The sequence below is a fragment of the Plectropomus leopardus genome, chromosome 3, assembly GCF_026936395.1.
Source record: "Plectropomus leopardus strain MGB_pleo_1.0 chromosome 3, ASM2693639v1, whole genome shotgun sequence".
NCBI lineage: Eukaryota > Metazoa > Chordata > Actinopteri > Perciformes > Serranidae > Plectropomus > Plectropomus leopardus.
The window spans coordinates 11,779,445-11,806,859 of NC_142178.1; the positions used below are offsets into that span (position 1 = coordinate 11,779,445).

At 41.1% G+C, this 27,415-nt stretch overlaps 1 protein-coding gene across 4 annotated transcripts; it reads left to right on the forward strand.

Annotated features, from left to right (window-relative positions):
- The first annotated feature begins 667 nt into the window (after positions 1-667).
- Positions 668-26,793, forward strand: LOC121941904 (uncharacterized). 4 transcript variants are annotated; one of them, XM_088075597.1, is made up of 17 exons: positions 668-1,235; positions 2,150-2,263; positions 3,764-3,865; positions 4,709-4,819; positions 5,485-5,588; positions 8,118-8,676; positions 11,519-11,589; positions 12,002-12,131; positions 14,188-14,342; positions 14,828-14,938; positions 15,569-15,712; positions 17,310-17,360; positions 17,496-17,538; positions 18,076-19,593; positions 19,703-19,910; positions 21,460-21,528; positions 23,055-26,793. In XM_088075597.1, the coding sequence occupies exons 1-17, from the start codon at positions 933-935 to the stop codon at positions 23,099-23,101; spliced, it is 3,840 nt and encodes a 1,279-aa protein (XP_087931723.1). In that variant the 5' UTR covers positions 668-932; the 3' UTR covers positions 23,102-26,793. The 4 variants fall into 4 exon arrangements, with proteins under 4 accessions (XP_087931723.1, XP_042340814.2, XP_087931724.1 ...); XM_042484880.2 differs by having other exon boundaries at positions 14,236-14,342; XM_088075598.1 differs by lacking the exon at positions 21,460-21,528.
- Positions 26,794-27,415: the final 622 nt, after the last annotated feature.

Sequence of the window (27,415 nt, forward strand, 5' to 3'; positions counted from 1 at the left end):
CAGTGTACTGTTGGAGGGGGGTCACTAAGGGGCCCAAAACCAAACTTTTGCCCTAACAGGTTAATCCAGCCATGGATTCTACCACAGAAATATAAAAAAAATGCAATCAGAAGTTTCAAACATTTAAATGAATTTATTCACTGTTTTATTGTAAAAAAAAAAAAAAGTAGCATGTCTACTACGCTTAAACTGAATATCAACAGGTGGCCAGTGGTGACTGTGACTAACTCTGCTGTCTGGGGCTGGTTAACTGAGACAGCCAACCATCTGGCTTGCTTACTTCCGTTTTGGATTTGATGATTGAGTGTGTGCTGCTGCCACTGTGGAAAAATGCACAATTCAGCATTTTCCTGAATGGACACAAAGAAAGGCTTTGGCTGAAAGCTGTCGATTGTAACACCGAGATGAAGCTGCTAATCGATATCTGGATACACACATGTGGTGTATGAATGCTCGAGCCTGTCCTTCACTCAGGCACTTTAGAAAGGTCATCATAGTACCGACAGTGTTGTTATTATCGCCTGTTGTGACAGAGGCGGGTTTAGGATCGGGGCACACGGTGATTGGATGTGACGACCCCCCGTGTCACGATGCTTCCGTTTTGTGCGTACGCGCAGGCGCAGCGACCCCTCTCTTCTGATATTTTATTTACTCCCGAAACCCAAGATGGCTCCTGTGAATGTGTCGGTCCCATAGCAAATTGAGGATGCAAGTAGCTGCCGAAAAAACAACTTTTCCCCGACCGTCGCATCCCCTGGAGTTCAATTCGTATGGTGCGGAGGAGGCCCTGACATCCGTCTAGGCACCGAGCAGCCGTCGGAGCTCCGCGAAACCCTCTTCAATCCACCAATTTGGAGTAGTTTCGCGAAGTAGCTCTTCTCCTCGCTGTCGCTGTCTGTCCGGAGCGAGGTTCAGGCAGGCAGCTCATCCAAATGGCCGAACCGAGAAAAGTGCAATTTGTCACCCTCTCGGCCTTCGCAGCTGGAGCAGCCGCGGAGTCCAGGAAACGCCGGCTGGAGGAGGAGGCCGACTTCAACTTCGGTAGAGCCGGGGAGGTCGAGGCAGCGACCGGGGCAGGGGGTGCTGCCAGCAACGGTCGTCTCGGCAAAACCGGCGACAGGGACACGGCTGGAGCCGAGAAGAGGGTGACGGTGCGGCTCAACCTGTCCCTGCCGGAGCCTGACGACCGCTCCTCCGCCGAGTTCAATTACGGAGAACTCGTCCAAAACCTCCAGGTAGCGTCCCGCAGTTTGACTAACATTACCAGGCCGAGTGAGACTGCAGCTGGAGTTAATTTTATTCGCTCTTGGAAGTGTTTGTGTGGACTTGTCATTGCTAAGTGAGAGGGGGGAAGTGCACCTTGTCCTTCTAGCGTGGTCGAAACTGACCATTAGTGCGACTCAACACAAAAGACAGCAGCAGTTTTTTTTTTTTTTTTGGTTTTTTTTGCAGCTCAGTCAGTCCACTCTGCGTGCTTTCCAACTTCAGCTGCGCTCCGGCCGATTGTAGCGTTTATTTATCGGGCGACCTCCTCTTTTTGAACATGTAGAGATATAGCTTATCTCGTGCTGCTACCTGTGTCCTGTTCACTCAGACTTGCCCAGCAACAGCCCAGTCACACAGCCATTACAGCACTTGGAAATGCCACATGCAGTTTGGCCCTCTGGCTGCGGGTGATAGATAGATGATAGAGCATTGCTGATGGAAGTACCAGGATGTAGCATGGGAGCAAGGCAAATGTCAGAGCTGAGAGATCACAGAGAGGCGAGCCTCGTTTTGATACTCTGCAGTTTGGGATAATCCATTCTTTTTCTGATATGGTTTATATGACTGTGAAATGGGATGGAAAAAGTTTGCAAATCACAAAATAATTAAATATTTCTTATTTGAATCCAAAATGTGGTCATGGCAGCGCTACGTTTTGCATATTTTTATGCTTTTTGATTCCGTTATTTTAAGTTTGCTGGTAATTTTTGTGATAATATTTTGATATTTTACAAATGTGACTTTTTTTTTTTTAAACATAGGGTCAGGTAATCTTTCAGTATGAGAGGCACTGAAACTGTTAACTCTTTGCTCTGATTTGCTGTTATTGCTTTTCATCATCTGTAATGTTAAAAATATTCATAATTTTCACAATTTCTTCCAGGCAAAGAATCCTACAGGTCTGATTCCAGTCCGCAATCCCAATGACCCCTTCAACGATGACGAGAGAGAGCGGCTCCAGGTTGAGGCCCTGGCAAAAAAGTTTGAAAACAAATATGTGAGTTTTTATTTATTTATTTTTGCTTTAAAAGTATTTCTAATCTGATGATGTTTGAACTGAAGCCTGACTGATACTGGATTTTTGAGGCCGATACAATGTCGATATTTGACAGTTTCAAAAATCTGATTATGATAAATCGGCTTGATGAAGATATCAATCAGTATATGGGTTGATGAACACAAAACGTAAACAAACACGGGGAACATTGTACAGTAAAAAAATCACCTTGTCAATGCTCTCTGAAGAGGGATAAAAAATGCAATGGTGAAACTATTTCTATATTACCTTATATATATATTTCATACTGCAGTTTCTTGGTACCTACTGACCAACAGGTAAATCAGTTCTACTATCTGCGATAAGATAATATTGGCTTATACATTGTGCAAAACTACTGTTTGTTTGTTTATTACCTCATTATAGTCAAGTATATCTCATTTATAAAGCCCAAAATCCCAGCTTTACAACAGGTGACCTGTGGTAAAAAGGGATCGAGGGAAAACCCTCTGGAGCAACAGAGGTGGCTAGAGTAATATTACATATTAGTTGGTTACATTTTCAGTCATTTTTTGTTGCTATAGCTTGACTGAACTGGATCTTTTAGGTTGGTATTTGAGAATGTAATGTATCCAATGTCATGCAGTGTTGGTTGTTCCTGTCTCTCTCTTTTGTGTACCTTTTTTGTTTGTTTTTAAATAATCTTGACAGAGATGCATACTGAGTTGGGTAATTTTCTAGTTAAAAAATGAACTAGTCAGTGCTCTCTGGTGGACGGACTATGTAATGGAGAAAACGAATGACCTCAAACATATTTTTAGCATTTCTGTAGTGTTGTGTCTTTCTACTTAACGGATGATATATATTCCAATAAGAACATATCTGTAAGAAGCCAATATTGGCCCGATATATTGACACGGTTGATTTATCAGTCACGCTGTGGTTGTCGGACGTGTGTTTGTGTTCGTAAGAAGACTAACTGCCCTCAAAACAACAGCCACAGGGAAATAGTGAGGGCATGTTGTAAATCGTAACTTTAAAAATGTACTTTTTTAAGATTAAAGGGGCAGCTCACCTCAAAATCAAAATGAATATTTTTCCCTCTCACCCGTGGTGCTTTTATCAATCAAGTGTGCATCTACTGTTAACTCACCTAGCACCACTGAGCTAGCTAATGTTACAGCTCAGTTACTGAAAAACATTGCTGTTGAGTTTTTAAAATGTACTTTTTTTGGTGCTTTGAGCACCAATAGCTGAGTGCTATCTAGTTTCATAGTATTGGAGAGATGTCAGACATTGTTATGGACAATATCTCCAACGAGAGGCTACTGACACCAAAACAATCTAGATTGATAAATAGAACTATACGTGAAAAGAAAAATATATATTTCTGTTTTGGGGTTGAACTTTCCCTTTAAGCTTATAATAAATGTAAGGAATTGTCACGTGACTCAAAATCAAAACTTCCCATTTTATAATATTTATAAAATTATTTTTCAGGGTAACACAGAGAAAAAGAAGAAGAAGGACAGGATGCAAGATTTGATTGATATCGGATTTGGCTACGACGAGACAGACCCCTTCATAGACAACTCAGAAGCTGTGAGTGCCTCACACTTTATTAATAATGAGGTGATTTTTCACCTGTGGTTGTGTTTGTCTGAGGATTCCACTTTTATTTAGTCAGATGTCTCCTGCATCCACGAGACATCTGTCTCCTGTTAGTCCTTTATAATATCGTTACACGCGGTTCTCTTTTCTGCCTTATTATCTGCTGTTTAACTTACTGTCCTTGTCACATCCCTGTTCTCCCGTCTTGTTGTGTCGAGATTATTCCTCTGTGGTTAAATATTTATTCCCTGGCTTGATGTTTCAATACAGTGCATTCAGTGGCACTTCTAAAGATAGACGCTTGTCCCTTCTTACAGCCAACCTGAGACTACGGTCTAAAATCATCCTCATGACTCATGAATACGTTCCTGCTGCTTGTGTCCACACAGGGATATGTCATTGTTTTTGTTGGACAGTGTTTGTTGCTCAGTATTCAGAGGATATCACTCTCTGTCTGACTGTAATAGTTAGAATTATGCTCTTTGTATGGACTCTCCGCCATTATATGATTTTTGTTTTGTTGTTTTGATAGCTGTCCTCTCTGCACCCACAAATTGGCGGTGCCTGTTTGACCCTTTTTTCCCTTTTGTTTTGATATGCTCCGTTATGGAAAAGTGTTTCATCTGTGGCCCGGAGGGACTGCTGCTTTTTTGGTGATTTATTTGTTTTAGTGCACAACAAGTCATCCGATTTCACTGACCAGCAGAAGAGAACAGGCTTATTTGTAAAATGTTAACAAAAAACATGATCACGAGATCTGCTTTTGTTGTGTAAGAGGATTTGTTTCCTAGATTCCGGTGATCTTAAACCGTCTTCTGTTGTTATTTTTCTTAGTACGATGAGCTGGTGCCGGCATCTTTGACCACAAAGCTGGGGGGATTTTACATCAACACTGGCACACTGCAGTTCAGAGCGGCCTCCGACTCCGAGGGAGAGGAGGATAAGGTAAGACTACTTTAATGCGTTCATAACGGAACAAAAAGAAGTTATTGTTGCTCAGTGTTTGAAGCTCTCCTTCAGACCTTGAAAAGATATGAAAGTGTATTTAAAAAATATATTTTGAAAATATAATGTATGTAATTTTTTTATTTTGTTGGGAAAAATGCTGGAAAAACAGGGCAAAGAAACCCTCCTGTTTTTAATGGCCCCCCACAACATAACAAAACAAAAAAACAAAACGAAAAAGCTGATCAACCCATGCCAAGTGAGGCAAAACAACACACTGATAACATTGTGGACAAACGGTGGTAGAAGTTTGAACATATATGTTTAAATCAGACATTCATTTTGATAAACAACTGAGGACTAAAATGCTGTTTGTCACGTTGCTATTGCAACATATGACACAGCAGGATCTCAACAGCCCGAAAGAAGCACATGAATGTCCTCCCAACAGGAGCTTGATTTTCATTGGTTGTAGTGGGACGTGATGTCGACGTTATCTTTCACCACATCATGAGAAATCTTCGAAGGACACACGGGTGCACACTCACTCACAATCGCACACAAAGAGCACAGCGTGTGTTCCTCATACGGAATTGATTGTTTTTCACTGTGCACTGTCGCCTCCCGCTTAGTTGAGTTAAGGAGTGAATGTGCTCTCATTTCAGAAGCCGACTGACAACAAGGAGCAGGTGATTAAGAAGAGGAAAAAGAAGGAAGTGAACAATGTGGAGGAGAAGAACATGAAGAAGAACAAAGTACCTAAACAAGGGTGAGAATCACTGCTGTATAATTTTTTTTTTGGGTTGTCTCGTGGCAGTTGGTGAAGTTAAACCTCTGCATGTGAAGGATTTTTGGCTTTATGGTAATCAAGAAGCTGGGTGAATGGCTCTCGAGTAGCTGATCAGGCTGCCTCGTCTATCGTCAGGAGGCCATTACTTTCCATGCATCTGTAAAAAAGATCTTTAAAAAAGATCTACCACTTAATCGGGTGATTCATTACCATTAAGCCTAGCTATTTAAAAATGTCACACGGACACTGTTATGTAAATGGACATGTTTTTCTCCCGTACTTGATGAGATGACCTTTTGGACACCCATGGATCTGTGGGCCACTGTGAATATGTGATGACGCATTTGTCCACTCTTTACTGCGCTAATAATCCACCACCCTGTGAGACATTATACTCCTGGGCTTTTGTGCGGATCCTCTCACACATCTATCATGAGGCAGAGATGCTGACTATGACTTAGTTGCTGTGACGAGTGAACCACCCTCCACAACACACTTCATGATCCACGCTCAGATAGGTTGAATGCTCCAACGTACCGCCACTCTGAAAATAACTTCCAGAAATAGTAGCAGCGATCGCCAATGTGCCATTATGAAACGGATGATGTTTTGTGTGTGTGTGTGTGTGTCAGATCTTTAGACTGCAGGTTAATCCCACAGAATCCCCACAGTTCCTCTTCCCACGTTTCTGAGTCGTCTTTGTCAGCGTTTGTCGATGCCTCAGCTTGCCAGGCAAAATGTCTCTCAATCCTAGCGTGGGTTCATTTACTCTCCATCTTGAACTTTTTACCTCCACCTACCCACTTTTCTAGCTCTTTTAAATGTGACTGAAATTGTCTTTGCTGCCTTTTTACCTGAAATTTGTGTAGTGATTCAAAAAGGTCCCCTATAGAGCCCATCTGTGGTCAGTTGAGGTGACCTCTATCAAGGGAAAATCACAAAAGAAAAATGGAAACAAGCCACCCCCCCTTTCTGTGTTTGAAAATCAAACATCACAATATTTTTTAACAAAATACCTCTCTGTGGATATTGTGATGACATTGTAGGGTTGACTAATAATACTTTGACAAAATGTTCACACAGTGAGTTTTGACAAATAATCACACATAATGTAGATATAATGACTAAATGGGTAAAGGCAAATAAGAGAACAGCTTGATCAATCTGATAAGTTCAGATATTATATAAATTTAAGATGATATTTAGTCCCATATCATAATATTGATACCACATGTAGATACTAAACCATCAATGTGTGAGTGTGTGTGAGTATGTAGACTGAGTAGCAGGTGATACCTTGTATGGTAGCCTTGGCCACCAGTGTGTGAATATGTGTGTGTGTGTGTGTGTGTGTGTGTGAATGTGTTGAAGGGCTGCTAGTGATTGGGTTGGAAGGCTAGACTAAAAAAAGTCACTATAAAGGGCTAGTCCATTTACCTAGTTCACATTGGACTCTCAAGGTGCGGTCCATCTGTACTGGGAAGTCAGAATGTATGAGTTCCCAGTGGGAAATTTCAAGTGGAACGCCCCCTGCAGTCAGATTTCCAGCTCAAAATGTCAGAGGAACTTCACCAACCCCAACCTCAATATGGCTGCTCCGTGCATCAGCAGTACTGAAATCAGGAGTAGTATAAAGTTTATTAGCACGTCTGTCTTACTTGTATCTCAGTGAAACAGTCATACACACAATCCTGTCCAACCTCTATCTGTGGACATGTTGCGATAGTGTTTGTATGTGCAAAATTAATAACAATGCATTGTTATCAACTGGCATTGCTACCAGTAGCTAACCTGGCTTGAACTGGTATTGCTAAAGACATTTTGGTTTTTGTACTTGTTGCACTAGACAGTGATCAACTTGGCTGTGACATCATTCCTAGCGCCAACCTCCAATTTCTTTGGTCTACTATTTGCTTTAATAATATCATACTGTGAAACTCGGCCCTTTCCCCCGCACTTTCCTACAGCTGTTTCATTTAAAACAGTTGTAAATATTTTAAAATAGGATTTTTTAATGTATTTTTATGTATTCTTGTTATGCTCTATATTTATATTTCTTGTCTATACACCAAAATGCCAAAGCAAATTCCTTATATGCATAAACCTACTTGGCAATAAACTGTATTCTGATTCTGATATCCTCTTTTCAAAAGCCTGCATAAAGACTTATGGCGGTGTTTTGAAACCTGAATGCTACCTGTAGTTCTCTGACAGAAAACAGGACAAACAAGGAATGAAGACACAACTGCCCACAGATTATCAGAAAGTGAATACTGTGCGGAGCATTTAAACAGGGAGATAGATAACTGTGTTTCTCCTGTTCAATGTAAATGTCAAATCCTGAATAAGATCAAAGCCTAGATTATAATATACATGTAAGTGTACTTGCTGTCAGGCTGAACAAATGAAGTGAAACTAAATGCCCATTCAGTCTAAGGCGCTGTATCGTTCAAAACTTAAGCTCGGCATTTTTCTAAAAACATGGCACTGCTTTGTTTCCTCCACCAGAGTGACAGCCCTCAACCTCCACCGGCCGGAGAAGAAGAAGAGGAAGAAGCTTATGAAGGACTCTCTGTACCTGGCAGCCATGCTCCGACGCTTCACCCGGGAGAAGGAGGAGATGAGGAAAAGAAACCCGACCATGGCTCAGTCCGGCCTGGCTGGAGGCGTGGCTAACAAGCCGCACTCCACTAACTCAACAAACCACCTGTTAGCCTCTAACTCCGCCCACCCGCAGGGCAACGCAGCCAGCAACGACCTCTCACTGGCAGACCTCACCTCTGACCCCGCTGTGATGTCACTGCTGGGCTCGGCCAATGAGAAAGAGCTGCAGGATCTCCTAGGTGATCTGGACTTCACCTTGTTGGACACTGACCAGCAGCACGCCATGGCGACGGCCAGGGAGAACGGCATTCTGGGAGTCGGTGTTCCGGCTCATAAAGCAGCAGCAGCAGGAGGAGGTGGCCAAGGGCGAGGCCTGGGGTCTTCCAGCGGGCTGTTTTCTCCACCTCCGCTGCCTGATGGACTGCCTGCTCCTCTTATTAAACGCATCGAGGACCTGCGGGCGGTGAGTCAACTGCAGCCCGTCTGTGGGCGGCTGCAATTACCTGTGAAGCCTCTTTACTGAAGTTAAACACAAATGCCCATCAGCTCAGGAAGTGGCACAAAATGTTTATTGTTATTGTTTAGCCCGAGGAGAATAGTCTCTTCTAAAGCAGCGGAGAAACATGGCTCCAAGCTGAACCCTGAAGGTTTTTATGTAACCAAAACAGCAGGGTCGGCATCACCGCCTTTGAAGAAGTTCTTATTTCCTTGTTGCTTTTATATCGCGCAGCCACTGAGTCCATCCGTAACAGAGGATTGTTTTCTAGCTGCTGGTAAGAATGTAAAAAGAGGCAGAGAAAGGCAATTGAAAAGGATGATTCAGGTGAAGTATACAGAGGTGAAGAAGAGTGAGGAGGAGGAGGGAAGCAGAGAAATAAATAAAGAAATGGATTTCTTTGGTTGCGTTCAAAGATAACATATGGGGTGAAAGCTTGGAAAAATCAAGATTCAAGTGAGAGTGTTTTGAGTTGGGGGTGTTGAGAAAAAGTAAATCTATAAATCATTTTAATGGCCAAAATGTATATATTTTATAGTAATCACTGTTTTACACTTATTTTAGTGCATTTTACACTACTACAGAAAGCAAACTTGAACACCATCTTGCATCGACGCAGCCACAGTGACTACACATTGAACAACACAGAACTAATGCATGACAACTGTAAGGAGAGGAAGAGGCAGGGGAGCAGTGTAGAGAGATGCGACCCATAACCAGGTTATTTAAGTTCATAATAATGCAGGACATTAAGGACTAGGGGTCGACCGATACCGATTACTATTAGCTAATGAGACCGATAACTGATATTTGGAACTGATATACATTTACAATGAAAATGAAAATTTTTCTGTCAAAATTTAAAATTTGGAATATAACAAACTCCAAAACAAAACTTTATTCAAATGCCTTTAGCCATGCCTTAAGTTAACAGAAACGTTCAACTTCATGTACAGCAAGTTCCCAGCAACTTTTTATTACAACGTCAAATAAAAATTTAAATAAAACAATGAATAAATACAAATAGCTCCCTGAAGAATTACAAAGTAAAGGTTCCTTCCATGCTGACACTTTCTTTGCATGTATTGCAGTCTACCTTCACCAGTGTTGCCTGAGTCTAACACTCCCATGCTGCAGTTCTGGATCTTTTCTTTAGCATCGTGGGTGTAAATGAAGGCTGGTGGTCGATCTTTATATACATTTTATGGTGAAAACAGACCAGAGGGAGAGAGACTGCTGTAGTGGGGCTAAAGTAGTGCACTTTTTAATTGATTCATTTTATCTGCCATAGTTAAAATAAAACACCAAAACAGAAAATCTGCAAATTGCCAAATATCGGCCCCAGTAATCGTCCAGGCCGGTAATCTGTCGACCCCTAGTGAGGACAAAGTTGTTTCATAGAGGAGACATATCAGAGCTTTGTTACGTCGGCAGCTGCAGAAAAAAAAAATTGTTGTCATGTTAGATTACATGGAAAGTTATCCACAGAAGATTTCTGCAACTGCAACAATTTCTTTACACTTAAAAAATTCCATGACTTTCCCAAAACTTTTAATGATTTTTTTTCTAATCACATGGCTTTTCCAGGCCTGGAAACCTAATTATGATACTCCGTGACTTTTCCAGGTCTTCCATAATCGTGAGAACCAGTTTGCAGTGTAATTAAGTCAGCCCACAGGCATAGGTTGCTCCTTGGCGTCCTCACTTCACGAGTCAAACTACAGGTCAAGCGAGCTAACTGATGTGTTCACTTTGGCCTTTTTGTCTTGCTTCTGTCTTGTTCAGATTGACTTTTTAACAGGGACAAACAATATTGGATTATTTGCCGATATCCAGTATGCCGATATATCACAACTTATTTGGCTCATAACCGATAATGACATAATGACATAATGACACACCACTTTTTCCCCACCTAATTTTAGCGATCATAAAACCTCTCCTGTAGTGAAATGAACATCGTATTATGTATACCCTTACCGTGGTGGAGACATGAAATACAATTCTTTTTAATGTATGTACTACTCATTCAGCGTGCAAAATAAGAAAAATACTTGAACGTTTGTGACAGTTCAATTTGCCAAAAAATATTTATTTATTTGATTTTAAAGCCAATATCTGCTGATAGCAATGATGTTCCGATATCAGCGTGCTTCCTTACTTTTTAGAAACAAATTGAGAGCTGTAAACATCATGTCACACAGAGTTTTGGTGACTTTCATTGTGCTCATCAGTTCCATGTGGACATACGTCAGCGAACCAAATTCCAGCTCTCAAAGGATTAGTTGATAACAAGTATCCCTGTTCGAGTCTGCAACTTCACTTCACTTTTTATTGAGGAACTGTCAAAATATGGAGCAGGACACAAGCACAGAACATGCTGCTGTAATGAGTTCACACTTTCTGAATGATCAGGAAATTTTGTGCGCTCACTTGCTTGCTGATGGTGTCACCACCATATTTCCTACATGATGTTGCATAGACCTTATGTCACACAGAGAGGAGAACGTTTGTGCAATCTACAGGAGAATTTTAACTGTAGTTTATCTTTTTAATTCATGCTAAAATTACCGCATGGACGAGCTGGTTATTTAGTCTGCACCACAGTTCAAATTGGGTCAAGCGTGAAAAGCATCCATGGAAGTTTATGGTTAAAATTAGAGTCAGGTGAAGGTCAGCGTCAAGTAGAGGAGGAAATGTATTTCTGTCCGTACAAACCTTTCGATGGCACAGCATCTCAGATATATGTATATGTATTTGTACTGTATGGAACAGTGCTGGTATGCTGACACAACCTTTTCTCCCACAGGCCTCGCGGCAGTTTGATCAAGAGGGCAGGAAGAAATTTTTCACCTTGGACATGAATAACATTCTCCTGGAGTGAGTAGGACAGCTTTTAAATCACCGTCAGCCAAATCCCAGCTCGCTCTCCTCCTCCTCCCTTTCAGTGTTTCTCACTCATTTTCAGCAGATTTCCCTCGCCACCTCTCCTGCTGTCTTTAAGTGTTTTGTTTTCTCTTCATCTCTCATTGTCTGTGTTAATGACATGCTTCTCATTTCCATTCCTCTCTTTTGTGCCATCAACTTTATGCTCACCCTCCTCTCATTCTGTGCAACTACCCTTAATTCTTCCCCATCCACGACTTCAGTCTCCCACCTATCTTTTATTCTGTCTCTCTGTATCACACCATCTTTCTCTCCCTTTCTACCTCCACTGGCATAATTGTCCATTTAAATGTTTCGACCCCTTCTGTGTCTCACAGCTTTTTCTCTCTCCACTTCCTTCTCTCAGCATTGAGCTGCAGGTGCAGGAGCAGCCTCCTGAGGTGCGCTCAGGCATCTACTCGCACATGGAGGCATTTGTGCCATGCAACAAAGAAGCCCTCCTCAAACGCCTGAAAAAGCTCAGTCTCAACATCCAGGTGAGTGAGGCTCATCTGTAGAGGAAGTGATAAATCCCCACGATTGAAACTGATCTAGAATCCGACTTGGCAACGTCTTTCCCACCGCAGCCTTTTCGATTGCTCTGTGGTCATTACAATTTTCTGTGAATCCTATTCTCCGTTACAGCACACATAGAGCATCTAAAATTGCAATCACAACTAGATTTGAACTTAATGATTTAGGATATTTAAAGACATAGTTTGTGTCAGTCACATCTAAAGGCAAAAGCTGCTGTGGTAGAGACGGGTGAGACATGATGTTTGTGCAAAATCGGATGATGGCATTCACTTTTGGACAGTCTGTTTTCCAAAGCATTGCCAGTGTTTCATTCGTTTGCACTCATGAAAAGTGACAAAAATAGTTCTGTGAAGACTGAAAAATGAGAGGGAAGTTCAAAACCTGCATACTTGCACACCTCTGCACATCTGGCCGGCCGCTGCATGCTAGTGGGTGTGCTGCTGGATTGTTGTGTTCAAAAAGTTTAAGCCCCAAAGAATGCTGGACACAGGCCTGATTCCCACCTCTACAGAAGAGTATTAGGGCCAGGTATAAGGAAAAACAAACTGAGAGGAGGAAGATATTTATTTTATTTTGCTTTACGAAAATAAAGTTGAAATGTTGAGAATGAAGTCGAGCTTTAAGGTGTAAAAAAATTAAATCAGAAGAGAGATTTTTTTGCATTTCAAGAATAAAGTTAAATATTAAGAACAAACATTTCAAAATTAAAGTTGAATTTTTGAGAAATACTCAGCTAGTGTTTGCCGCTTCTACCAAATACCTTGTGTAGATAAATCAGTGAAGTATGTAGTTCAGAATTGGTTTTAGTAACAAGGGAATTATTTCTGCTTTAGTGCATAAACACAGTGTGGTAATGAGTAACATGAGTTTGAAGAGATTGTGTCGGAGATTGTCCCACCTGATCAGAGGAAAAAGTACACAGAATTGGAAGAGGTGGCTGCATCCGTGCAAACTGAAGCTGGTATGACAGATGATATTTTGAATGACAGGACACAATATGATGGACTAGAGAAACTGACATTAATTTCAACAATTCAAAATTATTCTGGAAATGTATGAAGAATTTTACTCCTGATTTATTTTGTCTTATGCCTGGCAATAATACAGAAATTTAGACTTTATTTTTGTAATGCAATTTAATAAAATGATCTTCCTCCTTTTCCCTTTTTCCCTTTTAACATCTTATATAAAGTAACCTGATGAAAGTCCAGACAATAACCTTTTAACTGATACCCAGCTGAACTCTGTTTAGCACATACAAGCACACAGCTATCATTCTTTGCATGACACAAGAGTGTCATGCAAAGAAAAGCAGCTCTTAAAAAAATTATTTGACATTAAAAAGAGAAGTTAATAAGCCAATAGAAGTCTCAATCTCCGGTTAAGTTACTCTATGTAGCATATTTAGGGCAAAACTAAAAAAAAAAGATCTGCTAACTACTTCCTCTTTTTGTTTTTTACTTTCTATTGCATCGCACTAGTGATTTTTTTTTTTTATTTTTTATGATCTCCTGTGGCTAATTTGGCCACACACTCATGATCGTGACCATAACATTTTTTGTGAATCTTTTGTAACAAACAAATCACAGAAGCAGCAAAATGATTCCAAATGTTTCCTTCAATTTTTCTGACTTACAGTGATGTTTCTGAGCATTTCTGAGCATTACTAGGTTATTAGGTTTCTCTCAATTATTAGTGCCTTTTCTTATAGTTTAGCCAGCTTCACTGCTTCAGTTGTTAATGTGCAGGAATCTCAGTGTAGGCTGACAAGTGCAATGAGGACAGCCACTGAAAACAGGCGTCTAAATGTGTTTGGTTACGGACCATTACAGTAGCATTGTTGACAAAATACATCAGCATACTCCCCCGCTGTCTCTCTGTTTGACTCTTTCTCTTGACGCCCCTGCTTCTTCTCTTTTTTTCTCTCCCTTCTCTGCCATATCTGACTTCAATATTCTCCCTCCAACTTTTTTGTTTTCCCCACTTTTCATTCCTGTTGTTCTCCCTCCTTCTCAGTCTCCCTCTGTCCTTAACACAACCACCCTCTCTCTCTCTCTCTCTCAGGACGATCGCCTACGGACGCCGCTGCTAAAGCTGAAGCTGGCGGTGTGTAGTGTGATGCCAGAGCAAATAGCGAGATACAACATGGACTGCATGGCCAAGGTTGCAAAGTAAGTTTGTTTATTTTGTTTCAGAAGACAGGCAGCTGAGCAGGTGAACTCAAAATGTGACTCGGCCACATCTGACTTTTATGACTGTTTTTACAACAAAAACTGACAACTGATCATGTTTAGTTACAGAATAGTTATGCTTTTGAGGACAGTATCAGATTTTTTTTTCAGGTGTCCCATGCACAAAGGCTATGTCTTTTCTGCAGCATTTACAGGTTTGATCACAACCTGTGATCCTTTGCTGCATGTCATATCCTCTCTCTCTCTCTCTCTCTCTCTCTCTCTCTCCCTTTCAAGCTGAAGCTGTGCTATATAATAAAGTCAATAATATTAAAAAAAAACTTGAGTTGACATGTTTAGACATTCAGGTTTTTACGTCATTTTCTCCTGTAACTCAGACCATAAACCTAAAAGAATTTAGTTACTATGATGAAATTTATACATATGTTTACATATTACCGACCTTTTGCTTTTGTGTCCTGCAGGCAGCAGTCAGAAGAGGGCGATAAGAACGGCTCAGAGGAGGAAGATGAGGAAAAGCCTGGGAAAAGGGTGATGGGCCCACGGAAAAAGTTTGTCTGGGATGACAAGCTCAGGTAATGACCCAGGACTGTATGGCATGCCTATTTGTGAGTCTGCAGGTTTGACTTTGTACCCTGTCCCTCCTTGTGTGTGTGCATTTAAAGGCTGACAAATGATTGAGGGGGGAAAATGGCCACTGAGTCAGGAACTTTTAGGATCATGATTGGTTCACTATGCTACATCAAAAAGACCTCCACAGAGTTTGTATTGCACTTCTATAACATTGTTGGACTCGAAATGTAAGATCAAAAAATTATCCAAATCGATGCAGCAGAGCCAGCGGTACCATCTCGTTATTCCACTCCTTCCTTGCCAAAAACCTGGTACCTACATTACCCATAATGCATTGCTCTTAAATTACCAAGAACAACCCTGAAATTTATGCTTGTGCAAATGTTAAAACCCTGAGTAAAGAATTGGTGTCCTAATGTAATTACAAAAACACTCGCAGCTGCTTTTCAATCATCATTCATTTTCATAACAGCCTCCATGTTTTGGAGAATGTGTTTTTACGAGGTCATAATCACCTCTGACTCCCTGCAGAATAACAGTCTCCTCAGTCATTATGTGCTCAGCACCTGCGGCCTAATTTAGATTTTAATAGTGAATGATTTGTGTTGAATTGAACATTTGTGTTTGTGCAGGAACCTGCTGTGCAGCTTGGTGCGAGTGAAGCTGAGCTGCTACGAGATGGAGAAACAGTGCTCTCTGTCTGTGGAGGACTACCTCAAGGCCTTCTTAGAGAATGAGGTCAAACCACTATGGCCCAAAGGCTGGATGCAGGCCAGGTCTGTGTGTGTGTCTTTGTTTTTCTGTGTGTGTTTCTGTGTATGTGTATGTGTATGTGTGTGTTCTTGTGCTTACACGGCCTTTTTATATAACATCTGGTGACAAATTCCTTCATGACAATAATTGAAAAAATTCTGAGGTGAGAACAACGGAGTTAATCTTAAAATTAGAATTAAGTAAGAATTGATAAATATATATAGATATATATTTCTTTTCAGAGTGGCATTAGTGTGTTAGTAAATGCATGCACAACTCCCATAAAAAAACAACCTAACAACTGAAAAACAGCCAACCATTTTTCGTATTAATTTCTTTATTTTTAAGGACAATGCACATGAAGCAAAATCAATGTAAATGTAAATGTGTTAGTGTTAGCCAGCATGCTAATTTTCAACTGCAAAATATTCTAAAAACAATGAAGTGAGGGGTTAAGAAATATACATATAAGGTAGTCAGATGCCAAAATGACAATGAAAGCAACACAGTTTAGCATACACAAGGTGCCGACCATGCAAAAACATTATGCAACAGTTTAGTACATGCAGCCATGCAAAGCAGTACTTTGCAACAGAACATAAGTAATATTGTTGATAATTAAATTTTGCACACATTAGCCATTCAATGAAATGAGTAACAGAGTGAAATGGTAAACAATAGTATTGGTCGAGATATAGACAGAATTAATGGCTAACATCACACACTAAATGCACAGTTTCTGCAAAGTCAAAGCCATATTTGTGTCAGTCTTAACTATCTCAGCGTCTCTTTAGAGCCATTCGAGCTGGTTATTGTTGTTGTGTTAATGATAATTTATATTGTAGAAACTGTTGGTTCCTAGCTGGGGGAAAAATGGCCCAGCGTTTGAAGTTTGGACGTTGTGCACATTTTTAAAATCAATCCATCAGACTTTCTTTGTACAGCACTTTTCATACAGATGAACTGTAACACAAAGTACAAAGTATACAATAAAACCAAAATCAACCCTCACCCCCCAAAACACACGCACACACACACATGCACAAACATGCACAAGCATGTAAATAAAAACACAAAAAATTGTACTCATTAAAACCAGGAACTCAGGAAAAGCTACCATAAGTGCGGAAACACCAGAGGCAAGATAAAACCAAAAGATAAAAGATGAGAAAGTAAATAAATAAGGAAGCAGAAAGGATTAATAAATAACACAAAAACCTGTTCTCAATGTCATGTCTAAATGGACAAAGCTGCTTCTCTGGCAGAAGTAAACAAATATTACTGTTACAGTATTTAAAACACTTCCAACTTGAATTCTCATTCTGTACTCTTTTGTGTGGGTCAACAGGCATCTCAGCATATGTTTCTGCTGGTCACATGCAGCCAATATGCTTGTTTCCCCCATAGGTGTCTATGTTTGTTCCAGTTGTAATATTTCAACTCAATAACGATAATTAAGTCATAACAGAAACATATTTGCTTCTATGACATCTATGACAGTGACTTTAACTTGTGCAGATAAATTCTCCTGAGAAATGTAACCCATTATTAATCCAGCCCTTCTCGTCCTCTGGCATAAATGCTGTGCGTTTCTTATCGCCGTGTGTTTCCTCTGCTCAGGATTCTGTTCAAGGAGAGTCTGGCTGTTCACAGTCACCTCACTGGAAACCTGTAAGTATTTACTTTATCTCACACAGCTCATGTTTCCTCAATAACATTAACAACTCAGGGGTTTCTCAGAGACTGGGCTTGAATGCAAAATGTAAATAGAAAAGGTTGAATATTTGCCCGCATTTCTCCTTACAGAGTAAAGAGGAGAATGGTGCCTGGGCCCAAGGCCAAAGCCAAGGTGAGTGTCACCTCAGATAAAGAACTGCACCATATCTAACAATGTCCAAATGATTTTTTTTTTCAGAAGACTGTCTTTCAAACCCATAATGATAATAATTTAATCTGAATTAATTTGCCAAACAGCACTTAGTCCGAAAGCAATAATATAATATACTTATAATATAATATAATATAATATAATATGATGCTGCTAGTTATCATATGTACTCAGTATTTGATGTCTCAAGAGTCATATTATTTTATTTCCATGCTGGAGGGTTGTTCTTATCTTTGCAATGCTTGTATAAACGCTGGTATTCAAACAATAGCCAGGGGCTAAGCCAGCATTACGAATAAAGGCTACCACTGCTCTCATGGTAAATCAGGTATTGCATGCATCTCCACAGCACACAGTCCTGTTATCTTAGCCACTCTGCAGCTTTTAGATTTGACCAACTGTAGCTTTAAATGAGGAAGAGTGTAAAATAAAGAAATAAGGCCTGCTTTTCTTTGCCTCTGAGGTACTGACACCGATCGTGTGTCTTCTGTTCTTTAGGAGGGTCTTTGGATCCACAAACAACCTCTCACCATGACCTCCACCGGGTCTCTGCACACCTCCACGTCTGCTCTGACCTCCACCCGCCTGCCCCTCTCCTCGTCCTCACCCCCCATCTGTCTGTCGGACTCACTGGATGAGGATTTGACTGCTCCCTCTCTGGACTCCATCTCCCACGCTTTGGCCCTCCTCAGCAATGCGTCTAAGGGCCTGGGCCCCTCAGACAGTCCCTTGTCGCCCCCACCCCTGCAGATGCCCACCTCCTCTCCTCCCCCCGTCACCCCTCACTACCCCTCAGCCCCGCAGCTCTCTGCCTCGGTTGCATCCACGACGCAGCAACATTCCCTGTCCAAGGTGGAGTCTGCTCCGCTGGCAGCTGCGTCTGCTGGAAACTTGCCAACAACAACAACAACGCTACTAACCTCCTCTTCTACCTCCTCTTCCTCGTCTCCTGCTGTTTCCTCCTTGGCTCGTGTGCAGGCAGCGGGCCTGTCGATGGCCTCCAGGACTGCAGATGGTCCCTACGGCCTGATCAAAGCATCTGGCACCATGGGCCAAACACAGACTCAGAGACTTGTTACCATGGCGTCACCCAATCACAGGCCAAGCTTAGTGATGGGCGGGAGTGGCAAGATGCATCCACACCCGTCCCCATCGCCTCCGAAGCAGCGGCCTCCTCCCACGGCGTCCCCTCTGCTGCCCCCGCATCAGAAGGGCTTTGTAAGTCCAGCAGGGATGCTGGGAGCTTTGGGGGCCACTCAAGGACTGGCCAAAGGTAGTACCAAAGCCAGCGGCGTCAACAGCAATGGCAGCGTGAGCAGCAACACTACACCTTCCTCCTCGCCCTCCTCACACTCCCGCTCCAACTCCACCACCCACCCTGGCCTGCAGTCCTTCTGCCCTCCCTCCCCGGTGGCCTCCTCGCCATCCCCCACCTCCCATACCTCACACTCCTCTCAAGGTAAATCCCACACACACCACCACCAGCCCAACTTCATCACGCCCATGCAGGCCACCCTCACCAAGTCCTCTCACAGCAGCAATTCCTCCCCCATCATCAAGCTCACCCCTCGGCCTCCGGCGCCAACCCCGCCTCCTTCCTCCTCGCCCTCCCCGTCATCCTCTCCCTCACACCCGCTCTCCCATCAGATGATCCCCAGCCAACAGCAACAACACCAGTACTCCCCCAAATCCCCCAAAACTTTTCGGCCACCGTTCAGTGTATCGGGCAGCGGGCAGGTGAAGCAGACGCAGGGCAGCTTCAGTTTCGCCGGAGGCCAGAAAGCTCAGTCCACCACGAGCAACAGTAGCATCAACAACAACTCCATCATCAACAAGGTATCAGCTGTCTGCAGCCGCCCAGACAAAACATCCCCGTCTCCTGCACCTTCAGTCTCAGCCAATCACGGCCAGAGGCAACGGGTGGTGGGCGGGGCTAACCAGAGCTCAAAGGCAGGAAACGGTTGGGCGGCTTCAGGAACTTTGGCCACGTCCTCCACAACGTCACACCTCTCACAGGTTAGTCTCTTTGTTTTATTCACTGTATGAAAAAGTGGAGTTACTATTCTCACTAAATGGAAACAAACACATTTTGATCTCCCTCTTCATCGTGTCTTTTTCTCTGCAGGTATCAACAGCGGGCACTTCCCTCCTTGGCGGCCCCTCTGGTCTGCCCCTGGGCTTTGGGATGTTGGGAGGCCTGGTGCCTGTCTCGTTGCCCTTCCAGTTTCCCCCGTTGCTCAATTTCAGCCCTCCTGGAGCCCCAGGGGTCGCTGGCATGGGCTCAGCCCCCAGCTCCAACTCAGGATACCCTCTAGCACAGAGCGACCTAATGGGTGAGTGAGCCCGCAACCTGTAAAGGCATAGTTTGTGATTTAATATTGACTGAGAGGGGAAACATTTAGTCTGAAGACAAAATAATTCAGACGGAAGCTTTTGTGTTTATTCCTTTCAAAAAATACATTCGACAACATTAAGGAGCACAAAACAGGAACATTTAGAAGCTTTATTATTTTTGGGGTTTTTTTTTGGTCAACAAATTGTATAAAATCCCAAAAACAACAATGAGTCAGTTAGTTTGTCTGTACCTCGTCATTTCCCTACATCGTCTGTAACACTCAGATCATTAATTTCTTTTGAACACATGAACATTTTGAAAAAATGGGTAATAAATCTAAAGATTTTGTTTTACAAAAGCATTTAGCAAACGTCACTTTAACAGGAGTAGTACATTTGTTGGGGACTATTTTCAATTTCAGATAAAGATATATTGAAAATATTTTCTCCAAGATATTTAGGTCAAGTTTTTGAACTGATTCCATTTTTGTACTGCTTTGTCTTCATAATAAGCCTCATAATACTTGCAACACTGATTATACAAATGAAAATCCACCTGAAAAGCCGAGGTTTAATAATTAAAGATTTTTGTATCAAAATTGCATTATGAAAGAATGCAACTTTCATAGTAATTTACATCACATATGTCTTTTCAAGCTGTAGAAAAATTATAGTCTCTGGGCTGCTGCCTATTAATTTTCAGTAACGCCGCCATAGTTCACCAACCATAGTCGACTGTAGCTGAGCAGTTTTACTTAAAAGGGACGGTTCATTCGGCTGTATTTGCCGTAGATTATCTTGAGTAACGGGGTCATGATTCCTTTAAAGAGACATTGTTGTTTTTCAACAAGTAGCTTTTTTTGGTTCTTTGAGCACCACAAGCCTTTAAATAATCTGTGTTTTTTTATTCAAAGACTTTTTTTTAAGTATCACATAAGCAATTTATCATTGTTTATCATCTTATCGTGACTTCTACATGTTTGGTACAAACTACTTTATTTCATACAACGTTGGTGACCATTACAGGGCTGGAGTTTAAAATTGCAATTTAAATCACAACTGCAATATTTGTCAGGAAAGTGTAAATTAGTTAGCATCAAGTGAAGCACATTTTCTCCCGGAAAAGGTGTATATAAAGCAGGGTAGATGTTAGCTGTTAGGACATGTAAGCAGGAATTATCTGAGAAAGTGACACATGTTGATAGTGTCTTTATTTACACCTGAGTATTATTATTATTCATGTGTGCGCTCATATTGAAGTATAGCAGCAGTATCTTCACTGCGCCTGCTGTGCTCCACATCTCTCGCCTTGTCTCCATTTTGTTTTATAAACCAGCGTCTCCCTCCTTTGTTCTCTCCATCTTTTGTGTCCGTCTCTGTCATCTCGACCTTTCATACCTCTCTGCCACCTCACTTTGATCCTCTCCTCTCTCTTTTGTTGTTGCTTTTCCATTTTAAAATACCCCCCCCTCCCTTTTGCGTCACCTTTTCCATGTTCCCTCTTATTGTTGTTGTCTTCCCTCTCATCTTCCCTCCATCTCTCCTCAGATCTGTATAAGAGTCTCCAGTCAGGGTCGCAGGCTGCCCTACCTCCTCACTTGCAGCTTGCTTTCTCAGGTAATCTGCATTCCTCCTCGTCCTCCTCCTCCTCCTCCTCCTCCTCTTCGTCCTCCATCTGTCTGTGTCAAGTCGACCTGTCGTCCTCCGCTCGGCTGTTGTGTTGTTTGCTTTGTTACTTTCTGCCTGCTCCAGTATATTTGGTGTTTAGCATGCGTCTGGTGTAGTTGTAGTGCAAGAGACGCATGTTGTGAAGCAACTGAAGTTATTCAGGGATATATTGTTTCAGTAGTTTTCAGGTAACACAGTGAAGAATCAGTTTCTTTCCGTGATGTGCAGATGGTTCTTTGATTTGAGAGCAGCAGTCTGACTAACGTGAAACTGCAGTGTGCGATTTCGCCGACATTTGCTCGCTCATGTCTTGGGGACATGTGGTTTGACATAATGTGGCTTCATCTGTCGCTGAAGTCAGTTGTATTTTTAGCTGTAAACAGACTTAAAGCTCTCAGTCCATTCTCACCTGGGTTATTCATGGCACTCAAGTCAAAGAACCATCTGAACACAGTCGACTCTGAATTCATCCTGTTTGACAGCAGCCTGCTGCACCAGCTCATGTCAGGAACCTAAAGTCTACAATCTCGAGATTGATTTTCTTTACATAAACATATGCCATAAACAAGCTCTTCTGATGTTTAAATTAAATATGTTTTATTATTATTGGGACCACTTCTACTGTAGGATATTTAATTTATTTTATATTAATTTTATATGTCAACTGATGCAACCAATAGTCTTAACTGAGGCTGGGCAACATATTGTGTTCTGTCATGATATGAGAAAAGATATTGTCTTAGTTTTGTTTTAGATTTGAGTGTTTTTTTCTGGTTCTAACAGCTACATTGTAGTAAAGTTATGTAATTTTCTGAATTTAATAGACTGTTCTAACTGTTGTGTTATTTGCCTTTACCCGCTTAGTCATTATACCCACATCACTCATTAGTTTTTTATCAAAAATCTCATTGTGTAAATTTGGTGAAAGCCACAATAATTAACCATGCATTATAGTCGCAATATCAACATCAAGGTATTTGGTCAAAAACACTTCTCTCATTATCTCTTTATTTATACAGCCTTTTTCAAAACAAAGTTACAAAGTGCTTTACATGCCACATAATTACATTACATCAAAAATATATGATGTCAACAATTAAAAAATCTTTAAGACACTGAGATAAAAGTGTGCTAACAATAATAAAAAGCTTAACAATAAATATAAAATTAGTGTATATTAAATTAATCATTTAAAGATGTCACTAATGTGGGGCCTTACCCAGATTATACAAAACGAAAGCTTTTTCTGTAGGAATTAAAAAAATAAATAAATAAATAACCAGATCTTGTAAAACCCTTTAGGTTGAAATTTTCAGCATATGTTCGATACAGTCAAGTATTACACAATAAAAGACATCTTTGATGTGTGTTTGGAGGTTCAGACAGTCAGCGTTTACGCGGTGCAGCAGGTTGTAGGACGAGATCCTGTCATCCAGATGGCAAAGTTGTTAAAAATCTCTGTCCTCTCCACTCAGATGCGAACCAAAGCCAGAGTGGAGACATGAAAAGGAAATCCCACTGACCAATAACAGAGCAGGAGGTCGACACCAGCGGGGTGACATCACAGCCTCCTGGACACTTTTACAAATAGGAATCTTCACTTTGATTGACTGACGCAGTGGTGTGGTATGAGGGGGCGGGGCTTCACTGCCTCTTTTAAAAACGGACCTAAAGGAGAATCAGTTTATCCTCGCTACAAGTGGCAACGATGAATTAATTTAACTGTATTTTCTAATGAACCGGGTATGAGAACAAGACGGGGTGAATGACAAGAACACTTTTATTTTTGTTCGGCTTATTTTTTATTTTTTTTGTCAACATGTTTACATATGACCGACCTTGATCACTGTGGAATGAGTGTGAGCGAGGTGGTGGTACAGATGAGAGAAGTGGTACGCTACGTAATATAATTTGGATTTAAGCTTACGTTGAATAACAGGACTCTTGTTCTTGCAGTACAAAATGAAAAAAAAACAACAAAAAAACAGACTGAATAATGAATTTTTTATTTTTCTGTCTTTTTGTCTCAGATGTGGGAATCGTCGTGTCCGTAGAAATTTTATTGTTGGTCACCTCTGCTCCCACAAATGACTGTTAAGTAGTAGCTTAAATTAATATTGATAAATTATTTGTAATTTACACAGGGACAAAACAAGTTATGGTGTGTGTGTGTGTGTGTGTGTGAGAGAGAGAGAGAGAGAGAGAGAGAGAGAGAGAACGATGATTTGAATGTGTGTATGTACATAAAAAAACAACAATATACTGTTAATTTCTTTCCAGATTATCCAGTATGAATGGGTAAAGACGTGTATCCCCTTTTCACAATAATGAGCGAGTGTAAGTTTGATGCCCCTCTCTCGCTCAGTGTGTTTTTGGTGCTGTTTAATCACACTGGACCTTTTCTGGAAAAAAGACTTGAATTGAAAAAGTTTCGGGCTCCTCTTCTGAAGAGGGGAGCCGCCTGTGAGAGAGGGGAGAAACGTCAAGACTGTAGCCTACTTGAATTGTTTTAGTTTTTTTTTTTTCTTTTTTTTGTGAGTTAAGATTTTTTTCAATTTACTTTCTCTGCTTATTGACTCAAACCAACTTAATATAACACAACGCCTTAGTTTGTATCGAAAAAGTATGAAAAAGATCTATGCAGGACTGTAAAACGCTCAATGCAAAAGTGCAAGTCGTCGCTTGGCTTTCAACCTCTACTCAACTTGTCAGTGCATTTCTGGAGTTGTGAATGTTTGTAGATGTTTTTATGTCACTCGAGACTCCTTTTTTTTCTGGTGTGTGTTCAGACAGAATGCAAAGAGAATTTTTGAAGCAGTTTGCTGACAAAAGTCACCAAAGAGGCGAAAAGATGCACAGTGATTACGCTTGCGTTCACATCGTATTAGGTGCGTCGTGTTAAAGTGTATAAAACAACCCCTGAGTTGGAATGTAAAAAAAAAAAAAAACAACCTTTGAAAATATCACAAAAAAATTCTAGGATTTGGGAAGGTGGAATAGTTGGTGTATTGATAAAAGGTAAATGCAAATACATGCAATGGATGGTGTACCGTCATTGCTTAGTCCACTGTTGGCTCTCTTTGTCATCTCCAGAGGCTTTTATCAGGTTTATGCACCCTGGACTGTTACCACAACTCTTCCAAGAGTTTTGAACAGTTGCAGTTCAAAACTCCATTTCCATTCTTCAGTGTGCTCTGCGGTGTTATACAACTATTGTTTTTTTCATTTTAGGTTTAACTGACGCGCTCTTAATTATGTCATTTCGTTGCACCCTCTTCTTCTGTGGCACCTGACCGCCACCTACGGCTTATTTTAACAAACCAATCTCCAGTGTGCGCATAGCAATAATGGATGAAAAATTGCCTAAATTTTCATTTACTTTTGTCAATTTTCTGAAAAGGTGGTTAAAATTTGGGCTACATTTTGATGGAAACCAGACTATTCTTCAAACCATCATTATGAGCTGCAGAGTGAAAAAAGTTAAATAGATGTCAGGTATTCCTGTCACTGACAATATCTCCCTCTCACTGAAAATAACTACACACACCGACGAACTGTTGGTGCACAGCTGCAAATAGTGAGGTTGAATATGTTGCGAATGTAACAGCTTTCAGGCTGGATCTGAGAATTAGAAGAAAATCTTAACTTGTATGTTTAAATTTTCACTGGTATAAAACATTCAAAAACGTGAGCTGAGAACTTGTTTAAAAAAAAGTGAACTTGTATGTTAGAATTTTCTCTTCCAATCCACATACTTACTTTTTTTTCAGTACGCACTACTTGTGAGTACAGCCACTTGAAGAGATAGCTGAAACTTCACAAAGGTGCTCTCTTGCATCACAGCGTGACGAATCTGTGCACAAGGGCTGCACCTGACTCAAAATTATGTCAGTTGAATAAGATTTGGTAGTTCAATCTGAGTATTAGACAATTTGTTTTTACTCCGTATGAAGTTGTAAAGCCTGGACGGGTCCAGCGGGATGTTCAGCTTCCTTTTGCACGCAGCTGCTTTTAACAAAGTGCAGCGTGAAAATCAAGAGCACTCACTCTGCAGCAAAATATTGGGTACCAAAACATCCCCTGAAGCAAACTGCTCAGCCCAACACCAACTAGCATAAAAAATACAACTAAAAAAATGAGGCAATCTCAGTTGACTAAGGGGTCTCCAACTGTTGATTCGTAACTCCAGCGTTAAAGGGCAGCCCTGCAGTGCACTTTGACTTTTGTAACATTTCTTACAGTAAATTTGTTGCAAAACCTGCACTAGCATCTGTGGAAGTAAAGTGGTTTGAAAGTCATTTCCTGACTTCTCATCGGTTCACCCCCAGTCTCAAGTTCTCACATCTACAAGCTCTTATAATTTGCAATATTCATAGTAAACTCCCCAATGCTAGCTTTTGCTTGAAAAGAAAACAAATCATTACACCATTAATTCAGCAAATTTTAAAGGAACGATACACTTTCTTGGTAATAAATGGCTACAAAAGAAAACTACAACGAAAGAGGCTGATGAAGCCTGTGTATCTGGTGTAACGACAGGGCTAGCAGTGGGGCTATCCATCGTGGACTGATGTGTGAACAGCTCTGAATAACAGGTGTGTTTTTTCCTTCCCATTCAGGTGGCATTGCCTGAGCAGCTGAGCTGAACAGAAACACACAGTCACACATTTGGTGGGTGTGTTGCCACTTTGCTTTACAGCCAACATTGGTAAAGTTTTGGAAAATGCTCAAATTGACACAATGCTAAAATTCACCTTTGACATCTGTCTGAACACATCTTCCCTCTGCTGAATACCTCCGTTAACAAAACCGTTCTTCCTGAGTCTCTCGCTGTCCTCCCCCGACTAGTTCCCCATCTTCCTCCATGTGTGTCTGACTGACCGGCTGCACTGAGAATGGCGCCAAAGATTGTTCTGTAGCTCACTTAGATGGGGTGCTGCTGGTCTATGCGTGTCTGTGTGTTTGAGTGAATATTTTGACACCCTCCCACCCCCACCCCCAAAAAAGTAAACCCATGAGTGTCAATGTGTGTGGTCAGGATGTCATTGTGAAGTCATGTGACTGGAGCAGTGGGTGACATCTTATAAATTGTGCTTTCGTTGGGGGCGGGGAGGATAAAAATGACATTTTGTGGTTAACTGGTTACTTAATTTGGTCTTTTGTAGATTATTTTTGTGTGTCAATTATGAAATTAAACAGAACAGGTGGTTTTCATGATGACTCTGACAGGCCTTTTTTGTTTGTTTTTTTGTCTTTAAATCAGTGAATTAACACAAACCAGCTAATGGGTCGCTCCTCACAGTTAGCTGACACGCTTTTCATTTGTTATCTGGATTGGATGGGGGCGGGTTGGGTCACACAACGGAAGTGCTTGGGCCTCTCTTCCGTTGTGTGAGTGGATATGCAGCTTTTTCTTTTTGCAGCTTTTCTGTTTTTGGCTTTGTTTTCGTATAGGCAGCGCATTTCTGTATTTGTAGCGGTTTCCTTTTGCATTTGTTTCTGTTTATGCAGTGAGTTTCTGTATATGTAACTCATTTCTGTTTATGCAGCATGTTTGCCCTTTTCTGCCGCATTAGCAGTGACCCAAAAAATCACTAAAATGTTATAGTATAGTAATGCCACAAAAATGTCATAGTATAGAATGTCGTCAAAATTGACCCAAAATGCCACAAAAAATGTCATAGTATAGTGTGGTGTCAAAAATCACACAAAATTATTTAAAAATGTCATAGTAAATTATGTAATCAAGAATGATTCCAAAAGGTCATAATATAGCATTTAGTCAAAACTGACCCCAAAACATCATAGTATAGTATGTCATCAAAAACCACCCAAA

Excerpts from the sequence above, each read along its gene's own strand:
- LOC121941904 (XM_088075597.1), top strand. The coding sequence starts at position 933 with ATGGCCGAACCGAGAAAAGTGCAATTTGTCACCCTCTCGGCCTTCGCA. Across the intron at positions 2,264-3,763 it reads AAAAGTTTGAAAACAAATAT|GGTAACACAGAGAAAAAGAA; the intron begins GTGAGTTTTTAT and ends ATTATTTTTCAG. Across the intron at positions 11,590-12,001 it reads ATGAATAACATTCTCCTGGA|CATTGAGCTGCAGGTGCAGG; the intron begins GTGAGTAGGACA and ends TCCTTCTCTCAG.